At 42.7% G+C, this 10202-nt stretch overlaps 2 protein-coding genes across 2 annotated transcripts; one reads left to right on the plus strand and one right to left on the minus strand.

Moving 5' to 3' along the window:
* Positions 1–59: 59 nt before the first annotated feature.
* EAF01_009563 (uncharacterized protein) lies at positions 60–4465 on the plus strand. The gene is made up of 5 exons (XM_038917819.1): positions 60–636; positions 696–1106; positions 1153–1589; positions 1637–2687; positions 2735–4465. The coding sequence occupies exons 1-5, from the start codon at positions 349–351 to the stop codon at positions 4190–4192; spliced, it is 3645 nt and encodes a 1214-aa protein (XP_038766628.1). The 5' UTR covers positions 60–348; the 3' UTR covers positions 4193–4465.
* A 605-nt stretch (positions 4466–5070) lies between these two features.
* On the minus strand, positions 5071–8059 carry EAF01_009564 (uncharacterized protein). The gene is made up of 7 exons (XM_038917820.1): positions 7404–8059; positions 6916–7335; positions 6580–6859; positions 6425–6527; positions 6016–6373; positions 5576–5929; positions 5071–5522 (listed from the first exon to the last, which is right to left on the minus strand). Exons 1-7 carry the CDS (start codon positions 7487–7489, stop codon positions 5198–5200), a joined length of 1926 nt encoding a protein of 641 aa, XP_038766629.1. The 5' UTR covers positions 7490–8059; the 3' UTR covers positions 5071–5197.
* Positions 8060–10202: the final 2143 nt, after the last annotated feature.

A 10202-nucleotide genomic window follows, 5' to 3' on the forward strand; every position in this document is an offset into this window, starting at 1 on the left:
TTTCCTTGTTATGCCATTCCACATCAATTCCAAACGATTATTTTTACCATGGCTAGGTCATGACTTGTAAGCTTCTGTTGTCTTTATTCCTTTTCTCATGATATTACATACTCATACTCATAATCAAATACCGGATTCCTTCTTATACAATTCAGCACAACGAAGCCGCCGTCGAGGCAGTAAGAAGGTAGGAAGAACATCTTCAATTGCAATTCTTGTTGATCAGAAACGGCATTCTTGTTTGCTGTTCTGGTCGATCAGGGACTCATCCTGCAGATAATTTCCCCGCTTCCCCTCCCGCCTTTACCTTCGAACTCAATTCAATAATCATCCTCCATCTTCATCAACATGTCGAACGATCATAAGAAAGGTCCGGGGGCACATTACTCCGGCTCCAATCCAATTCCGAACATTCAACGATTCGTGGAGAGTTTAGATTCAGATAAGAGAGATAGAGATGCAAAAATCAATCAACAATTGCAATCGCGCGTTCAAGGAGATGCGACAGATCACACACAAGGACAACCACATGGAATTGAAGGCACGAGGAAGATCGTTACCGATCCAACAACTGGAAAAGATGTGGAAATTGAGGATGTTAATGCAGATTTCATGAAATCGGTTGATAATCCACAGGTATGCTACATCTGCCAGCCTTGTTGATTTTGATAAATAACTAACATTTGTGGCAACAGCTTTCCGTTCCAAATGCAAATCTTGATAAGTCTACACCAGTCAAGACAGAAGCTACTCAATCTGGGGAGGAATATAGAAAAAATCAAGATATCACCGCCCCACCAGATCCAGTAGAACCTGGAAGCACTTCCGATGTTCCAATCCATGGAGAAAAGACGAATATCTTATTCCACCCTACACCCTCGGTCAGCTATGAACCGATGTATGAATCTCTGGAGAAACGATCAACGCTACTTGTCGTTGGAATATTTTTGGGTATTGTAGTTTTAGGAAAATTATTTGGGGGAGCTCTGTATGGTCTTATTCCTTTAGGAGCATGCGTTGCATCGGGTGTATTTCTTTGGGTGAAGGAGGTCATAAGATCTGGCCGAGCTATGGAATGGGAGAGTGAAAGACAAAGGGGACAAATGGTTGGTATATGCATCTCACAATTGATTCTTAAGCTAATATTCTCAGGCAACCGCAAATTTAATTCCGGAATCCGTCGAATGGATGAATTCTCTCTTGGGCGTTATGTGGGGACTTATCGACCCCGATCTATTTGCGTCTGTTGCAGATACTCTTGAAGACGTTATGCAAGCTTCAGTACCTGGTGTCATTGAAAATGTTAGAGTCGCAGAAATCAATCAAGGAACAAACCCTTTCCGAATTTTGAGTTTGCGAGCCCTTCCTGATGGTCATGTTCAAGAAATGAAGGATGATATCCATCGACAAAATGAAAAGAACAAAGATCCTCAAGAATTAGCTGCCGATGAAGAAGGTGGAGATTATTATAATTTGGAATGCTCTTTCGCATATCATGCTCAACCTTCAGGAGGTGGAACTTCCGAAAAGGCGAAAAATATGCACATGCAACTGGTATTCTATCTTGGTATGAAAGGACTTTTCGGAGTGTAAGTTGTTATTTCCTTCCACAGTGTGACGTTGCTAATCAACGCAGTCCTCTACCAATTTTTGTTGAATTGCAAGGTCTTGTCGGAACCGTTCGATTACGTCTTCAACTTTCGCCAGAGCCTCCATTCTTGAAGGCACTAACATTCACGTTGATGGGACTTCCCAAGGTTCAAGCTGGATGTGTACCAATGATTGAAACTGGTATCAACATCCTGAATCTTCCTCTAATTTCCAATTTCGTCAATTACGCCATTGGTGCTGCTGCTAATGAATATGTCGCTCCGAAATCTATGACTCTAGATATGGCCAAATTATTGAAGGGTGACGATATTCAAAAGGATGTTGAAGCACTCGGTGTTCTCTGGATCCGAATTCATAAAGCTACTGGCCTCAGTAAACAGGATCGACGTGGAAGTGATGGTGGTGGAAGTGATCCTTACATTACTGTCAGCTTCTCCAAGTACGGAAAGCCAATGTACTGTACTCGAGTCATTCAAGATAACCTCAATCCAATTTGGGAAGAGACGTGTGCTCTACTCGTTACTCCTGATCTCATCAAAGCTGATGAACAACTTTCAATGGAACTTTGGGACTCTGATCGATCAACTTCTGATGATGTTGTTGGGAAGGTCGAACTTTCTATGCAAAAAATGATTCAACACCCGGGAAAGATGTACCCACAAGTTTCTAAACTTCGTGGTATGGATTCTGATAGTTCTATGCCTGGTGAACTTCATTGGGAAGTTGGATACTTTGGCAAACCACAATTCAGACCAGCAATGAGAAGCCACGGAAAAGATGTTAATCTTCCCAAAGAATTGCAAGACAAGGAAGAATTGCAAGATCCGAAAGGAAGTCTTGATACTCCCGAAGAAGATGCTGCGGTTCATACTCCTCCTGATCCATTGTGGCCAAGTGGTGTGTGCAGTGTCATCGTTCATCAAATTGTTAACCTTGAGTTACAAAATGTCAAAGGTAGTGATGGCAAACGCAAGGGGAGAGAATTTGAACCAGCAGTGGACGCAGGTGAGAACAAGGAAGAGGAAAATAAGAAGTTGCCAAGCAGTTACTGTACGATTCTATACAATGATGAATTGGTAAGTATTGTTTCCTGTTTTGATTTATCATAACTAACCTTTTTCAGGTATATCGTACGCGTTCCAAAGTCGTTAGCTCAAAGCCCATCTTCAATGCAGGTACTGAACGTTTTATCCGTGATTGGAGATCAGCAATTATTACCATTACGGTTCGGGATCAACGTATGAGACAACACGATCCAATTCTCGGAGTTGTCCCTTTGAAGTTATCGGATCTTCTACAAACAAGTTCTCAAGTTACAAGATGGTATCCTCTAGATGGTGGAATTGGTTTTGGTCGCGTCAGAATCTCCGTTCTCTTCAGGAGTGTCGAAACCAGATTGCCACCACAGCAATTGGGCTGGGATGTAGGAACATTTGAATTCACATCTGATAGGATTTCGGCTACTGGCTATGCCAACAACTCCAAACTGAAGCTTCGGACTGGAGGAAGTGTAGGAAAGATTAACCGTACCCAATGTCGAAAGAGTGAAGAAGGTGATGGTTTATACTGGGATCTTGCCAAGAAAGATGGAAAAAATAATATTCGACTTCCAGTCAAATATCGTTATCGATCACCAATAGTCTTCGAATTCCACGTCACCGGTAAGCGTGGAGCCGATGCCTATGCAGTAATCTGGCTCCACAAATTGGAGGATAATAAGGCGGAAGAGATTGATATTCCAATCTGGAAAACTGACAAGGGCATGAGACTTACTCAGAATTACATCACAGAGGAAAACTTCCGCGAAGTCCCAGATATGGAAATTGAAGAAATTGGGCGCCTCAGATTTTCGGGGAGGTTCAAAGCTGGCATGGATCAAGATCACGAAAAGTTTGTCACCGACAATGATTCCCGAGAAACTCAAGAAACCTGGGAAGCATGTCATTCCGAAGGTGTACGTGGTAAGATTGTAACGAAAGAAATTCCACCAGTGGTTCAACAACTCCATGATCAGTCTTTAACCCAAGGGAGAGATGTTCTCAGTCAAGCCGATGAAGATGAAAAGGCTAAGTGGTTAGATCAGGATGGAACAGATTGGAGTGGGGCTTTTGGTCAGGATCCTGCACAGTACGTCAATAATGGTGGTTTCGGACAGAAGTATCAGGACGCTGATTATGAGGCTAGCATGGTACAGAAACCACTAGGAGAAGGTGGATGTGTTGAAGCGAGTCTCAATGAAAATATGAGCGAGGACACGAATACTACGTCTACATCTTCGGACTCAGACTCGGATGCGGAATCGGATTTAGGCTTAAATGATGCTTCGACTAGATCAAAAATTGAGAATGGCGAGATGGATGGAAACAATGGATCGAGCCATTCCAGTAATCCGATCAAACAGTATGAGAATTATAAGGAGAATTCAAAGGGTTTGCATAGAAAGCAGAGGGGACTTATGCAGTGGAAGCCAATGAGGAATTTGGTTTTCGCAAAGGATGAGATGAAGTTTGCAGCGAGGAGAATGAAGAACAAGACGAGTTTGAGTGGTAGGCAGCCAGATGTTGAGACTGAGACTGGTTGAAGAGGGTTCAAGGATCAATTTTTCTTTATTTCAGGACATGGTTTGGTTGCGGAAAAAATGGTTCATTACATGTTCTCTCTTTTTTCCTGTGGGGCGGTTGATATGCATTTTGGCGGTACATATGGGCGTTTTAGTTGTGATGTCTTATGAGGGTATTGGGAAACAAATGAATAATTAAGCATACGATGTGTGCACTGTACGGTTATGAAAACGAAACAACACGAATTATTTAGTTGCTCTGGTAGCAGTAATGAAGGAAATATTTTTACAATTTGTCAGTGTACCTCCCTACCTGTGAACAGAGCGATCTCGTGAAATGATGTGTAAATTGGATGTTTGATTTTTCGATGAAATGGCTCGGTTAACAGGGGGAGAGATGGTAGAGATGAGGGAGATGATTTGTTGGTTGATGGGAAATGATGATGAGGGGATGTAATTGCTAGTGAAGAATTCTCCATTTAAAATTTCAGTCTTGATTTTTTTTTTGAATCATGGGGAGATAGAAAAACAATTGCAAGCTCTTTTCGAGTAGATGTGATGCCATCGATTGATGTAGAGTGGTGAGTGAAATCAGTCTCAAATTATATTGCACTGTCAAACCATATCGGTCAATCGCTTTTTTGGATATCGATTGCTGTGTTCAAGATGATGGGAATTTTTTGGGATATAGCTTACTTGGAAAGTTTGGATTGTATGAAAACTATTAGTAGACTATGATATTTATATGGTTATTGAAGGCTGAATTATATGGGATCGAATGATATTATGTAATGATTCATGACATAATTGGCAAATCGAACTTGCAGTCCTAGATTGAAATGAGCTGAATAAACCGTTGTGCATCATGTACATCAGAAGATCAAGTAGGCAGGAGACAAGTTTTACAGATCCAGCTTTACATATTTATAAATCTCTATCCTGCATTATCTATCTATCTTTCTATTCCTATAGAAGATATCCTATCGACCCATCCTACCCCATCATTCCCTTTCTCTATGAACATCATTACATTTTCTCCCCCGCCGCGATCTCCGCGCTCTCCCCCTCACTACTCCTCTCCACCTTCTCAATCTGTTCCGGCTGTCCCGAAAGTTTCGTATCAGGTGCTCTATAATCTGCCGTTTCATCAAACCGATAAAGAGGCTCTAGCACCGCGTTCTTGTTGAAAAATACATAGCGTTGGATCCAGTATGGGAGGGTTTTGGTGATTTGGTATCGCATGAATGTGCGGGTGGGAATGGCGAATATGTAGTCTAGTTCTTCGAGGGTGCGTTGTTTGGTTTCGGGGACAAAGAGGAAGATCATGAAGAAGGCGAGGACGTTGAGGCCGCTGGTTGGGGAGTTAGTTGGTTGGGTGGTTTGAGTAATAGGTGGGAAACTTACGCGTAGAAGGAAAATGCTCCGACGGGATGGAAGCTTTCCAAAATCTTGGGGAAGGAAATTGATAGGACGGCTGCCCAGAATAAACATGTTGCAACGGCCCAGCCCATTCCAACTTCTCTGTGTGATAAGGGAAAAACCTCGGCTGAGTAAGTGAAAGGAACAGGTCCCTCTCCTGGTGAGTAAAAGGCGGCAAATATGTAGATAAATGTAGCGATGAGTCCAAGATGCGCAGTGGAACCTTGAGGGATGAGGAAGCATAGACCAGCGACGAGGAGAGACCAGGCCATTTGTGGAAAGGTGAAAAGAAGTAGCGAACGTCGACCAAAGGTGTCGATGGTCCAGATGGCTGGCCAGCTAGATAAATGATATTAGTATCTTGATATAGTAGTTCAAAGAGTGGGCAAAACACTCGATGAAGTTTGTAGAGAGAAAAGACTCACGCAAATACGAAATTAACCAATCCAAATCCAAAACTAGCTATCAATGCATTCTTTTCGGAAGCACCTGCCTGTCTGAAAATGGTCGAAGAATAGAATGCAATGATATTGATACCACACATTTGTTGAGCGATCATCACGGTAAAAGATGCAAGAGTTGCTCTTCGTACACGTGGAATGGTGAATAGTTGGACAAATCTACTGATGTAGTTGGTTTTACCCACAATTGCTGCTTCGATTTTGAGTTGGCAGTCGATGAAGTAGAGATCACGAGCAGCGAAGAGATCGTGCTTGCGAAGTCGGCAAAGGGACTTGTAGGCTTTCTGGTATTCTCCTCGTTTCATCAACCATCTTGGAGATTCTAGATTGATTGTTAGCTAATTGAGCGGATTCATAAACTCAATTTACTTACCGGGGCAGAAAAAGATCAAGGCTGCGAGAGGTAGAGCTGGAATGAATGCAGATCCGATTTGAAGTCTCCATGCGATTTTGCCTGTATCAATGACGACCAAATTCTGGATGTGTGTCAGCCGATGATGCTTCATTGAAGACTCATTCAACACTCACTGCAACAAATCCCAAGAAAATACCAAAAGCAGTCCACATTTGCCAAGACATAACCAATGCTCCTCGAATCATAGCGGGACTATTCTCCGCAGCAAAGATCGGTACTGTGCTTCCTTTCAAACCCATTCCAAGTCCCAAAATTATACGACTGGCAAAAAGAGTTTCCCAAGACTTTGCGAAAGCTCCTCCAATGGGAGTAAATATACAAATGATAGCTGCGATAAAAATGGTACCACGACGTCCGAACCAGGCGTTGAAGGGATCACTCATCCAACAGCCACTGTATAAATCGTCAGTCATATTCGTTTGCTACACCGAAAATCAATCTCAACTCACAAGAAAGCAGATCCAATATATGGAGCCGCATTAACCAATCCAACAAGCCAGTTATCACGATCGTGATTTGGAGATTTTGGGTTATCTCCTTGGCCAATTCCGAATTCTAGTGGAAATGAAAGATTGGCTCCATTGCTTCCCGTTTGATCCCATCCTTGGACAGCTGCACCAATAGAACAGGTGATAATTGTCAAGTATAGCGTTGTTGGATGACTCCATCTATGCGCCGCTTCATATCTCAAAGCAACTTTGTCATCCTCATCCAATCTCCCTACATTTTCAAAGTTCTCTGGATCTGATGCTACTAGTGCACCTTTCTCTAGTAAAGGAAGGATGTGGTTGAGGTCGTTGGCTTGTGCAAATTCTCCTACATCTCGGATGAGGGTAGCTTCTGACAATCCTGCCAAAGGATTTTGGATTCTAAAGATCGGGGATTAGTAAGAGTCATACTTTCACAGAAACTCAGCAATGAATAAATCACAACTTACTTGGCAGTAATATTATTATTCAAATCGACATGAGTAGATGGATGAGCATGCTCAACAGTATCGATTTGATTCTTCGTTGACGCCATCTTGCAAGATGAAAACGAAAGAAACAATTAGAAAGACTTGGAGAAAGCTGGGCAAAGTAAACAAGCAAGAATAAGAAAATTCCAAGAAACGGTGGAAATCATAAGACTTATAATCTCACTGCCCTCTGGACGTAGGATCATCCATCCAACTTTCCCCTCCATCTCAAAACTGTAGCTACCTGTACCCAGCTTACACCCTTGTCGCATGCTATTGTGGAGAAAACTTCAACTCCAAATACGCGTAGATATGTGAATGCACCGTAGACATATAATGCTAGGCTCGAACTAGGTAGAAAGATGTTCCAGTCGACCAATTGACCAGCTAGCTTCAAGGCCTTGCACAGGATCATCAAGCCAGGGTCGGGACGACCGAGCAGAAGACTTTGAAGACTACGTTAGTTATACAGTCTCTCGGGCTTGGGATGTCAACGTAAATTTCAAGGAAATGGGGAAAGCGGCATGCAACGAGCCAATGAAGGAACATGTTACGTTGACTAGGCTGAGCTAGGGCGTTTTCACATAGATATGGCGCGCGCCCCGCCCGTCAGCCCCCAGAAGCTTACCTCAACCCCACGGTACAAGATACATGTGTATACAAGGATGATATGTGAGCGCGAGAAAAATTGCCTGCCTTGGCCGTAATATCAGGGAAAAGATCAACATGACATTCCCAAAAACTCGAAGTCCAAGACTCGTATTGACTCTCGAGTAATGAGGACTTGAACTAGGACATGTAATCTGGGGATGTGGAGGTAAGGTTTTGATTCTAAAAGTTTTTGGCGGAAGCAATAGTTTGTCAGGATGATCAGCATGTGTTCTAACAATCCGCCGCTGTGCAATGAAGAGCGCTACGAGGCTACGACGTTGTTTCCGTTTGCGTCTGTGTGCGTGATGACATGTCGAAGAACCGGTGGCGGAAGCATCCCTCACCGAATTGCAAAACTACTTCAAGTTGAATGACTTAATAAGGTAGAGATCATCGCCTCAGAACCATGTCCTTCTATCTACCCCATGGAGGTCAAAACCCCAACCACTTTCTCTAATTTCTCCAAAATCTCCACATATTTTCTCCATACCCCAGCAAAATTGCCATTTGAGTTCAAAAATGGTTCACCGTACGACGTCTATGTCACCTGTCACTTCATCTCACCAAATTAATCCTTCATCTCTTCGCTTGTATTTTGTCGCCGTTGTGGGGAATCTATTCCAGTGATTCCATGTTCTTTGATCTAATTCAAAAAGAATCAAAAGTGGCGGTAAGGCTTATCGAGCGATCGAAGATTAAGAATGTGAGATCTAATTTGTGTGTTCAGAAGATGCCGAGATCAAGCTACGCCGCATCATCGTCATCGGCTTGACATGACTGTACACTTCAAACAGTTACACAGGGACAAGGTATTCAAGTACCCACACGTGATAAAAAACTGAGCAGTCATCTTGATTCTTAATTCGCTCATTCTCGACCGATCAAGCTCGCACACCTGCAGAGCTGACTGTAGCTGGATCCGTACAATGTCCCGAAGAAACGAATCGGTACAATTCTCGGTATATTCGTTCGATTGATCGTATGAGAAGTAGAAATACAGTTCGTTCGTTGCCGGGCGGAGACAAATTAACATTAGAGTCAAAGAATCAGATTTTCGGCTGAATCTCAAAATGCGTGGCATGACTTTAGGTTCCACTTCGGTCCAGCCATGCCTGAAGTTGGGAGTTAGCAAGGAATTATGGGTAGGTATTGGGCTCGGATTATTTGCAAAATAGCGGGGAGTCCATGCTAACTAAGTAACTCCAGAGTGGGTAGGAAAAAGTGTGGGGTATTGGCACATGGCAGAAAGATGACGAGAAATAGCATGTATTGTTCGAGAACTCACAAATATTTTTAAGTTCAATTAAATTAAGTTTAGACTGAAATTCAATTAGACAGACTGTGGTTTAGTGATCCTGCACGAAACCCATCAGTCATTGTAACCCTTGAATTCTCCATCTCAAGCACCCAACACAGAGGGCTACTTAATAGGAAAAGCAAGAAACACAATTGACTGTATAATGAGTACATATCGCACACCAAACACAATCCCCGCCGTTATCTAGGCCACAACAACAACACAACCAGCCGCTGATCTCATGTCGAAGAATAGGAGCTGGGTTAGGAGTGACTGCTTTATTGTAGCTGCTCTTGGAAGCTTTGTCTGGATTGAAACACATCGTTGCGGACAAGGTTTGCTAAGATCTCGAAGTGAAATTTGGATAACAATATTTTTGTTGAATGCTTGGGCTTGGGCGTCTTGAGGTGTGATGGCGTGATGTTCGTGATGATATTAACTTTAGTCGAGGGGTAATACTTTATAGGGATAAAAGATAGGAGAACAAAGAGGAGAAAAAGGAGAAAAAGGAGAAACCATAAAACTTCAGAGAGAACCAAAAACAGGAGAAAGAGAACAAGGTGCCTCGAGAAGAAAAGCGACAGAGGTATTGCCCGAAGAAATTGATTTTGACCCCCTTACACTTAGCGAAGATAAAAGATATCGGCCTTCATCTTGAAAAGCGCACGGGAAATAAGGACAAGTGAATCTGTTCCGAATTATTGACGACCGATTTTATGAATCGAAAGGAAATGGCTAGAAGGGGACGGAATTCGATGTTCAATAAGACCGCTCTGGAATACTCTTTCTCCTTGTAGTTTTGTGCTTCGCCGTTATGAAGTAGCTATCGA

Source organism: Botrytis porri, assembly GCF_014898465.1.
Source record: "Botrytis porri strain MUCL 3234 chromosome Unknown BPOR_014, whole genome shotgun sequence".
Lineage (NCBI taxonomy): Eukaryota > Fungi > Ascomycota > Leotiomycetes > Helotiales > Sclerotiniaceae > Botrytis > Botrytis porri.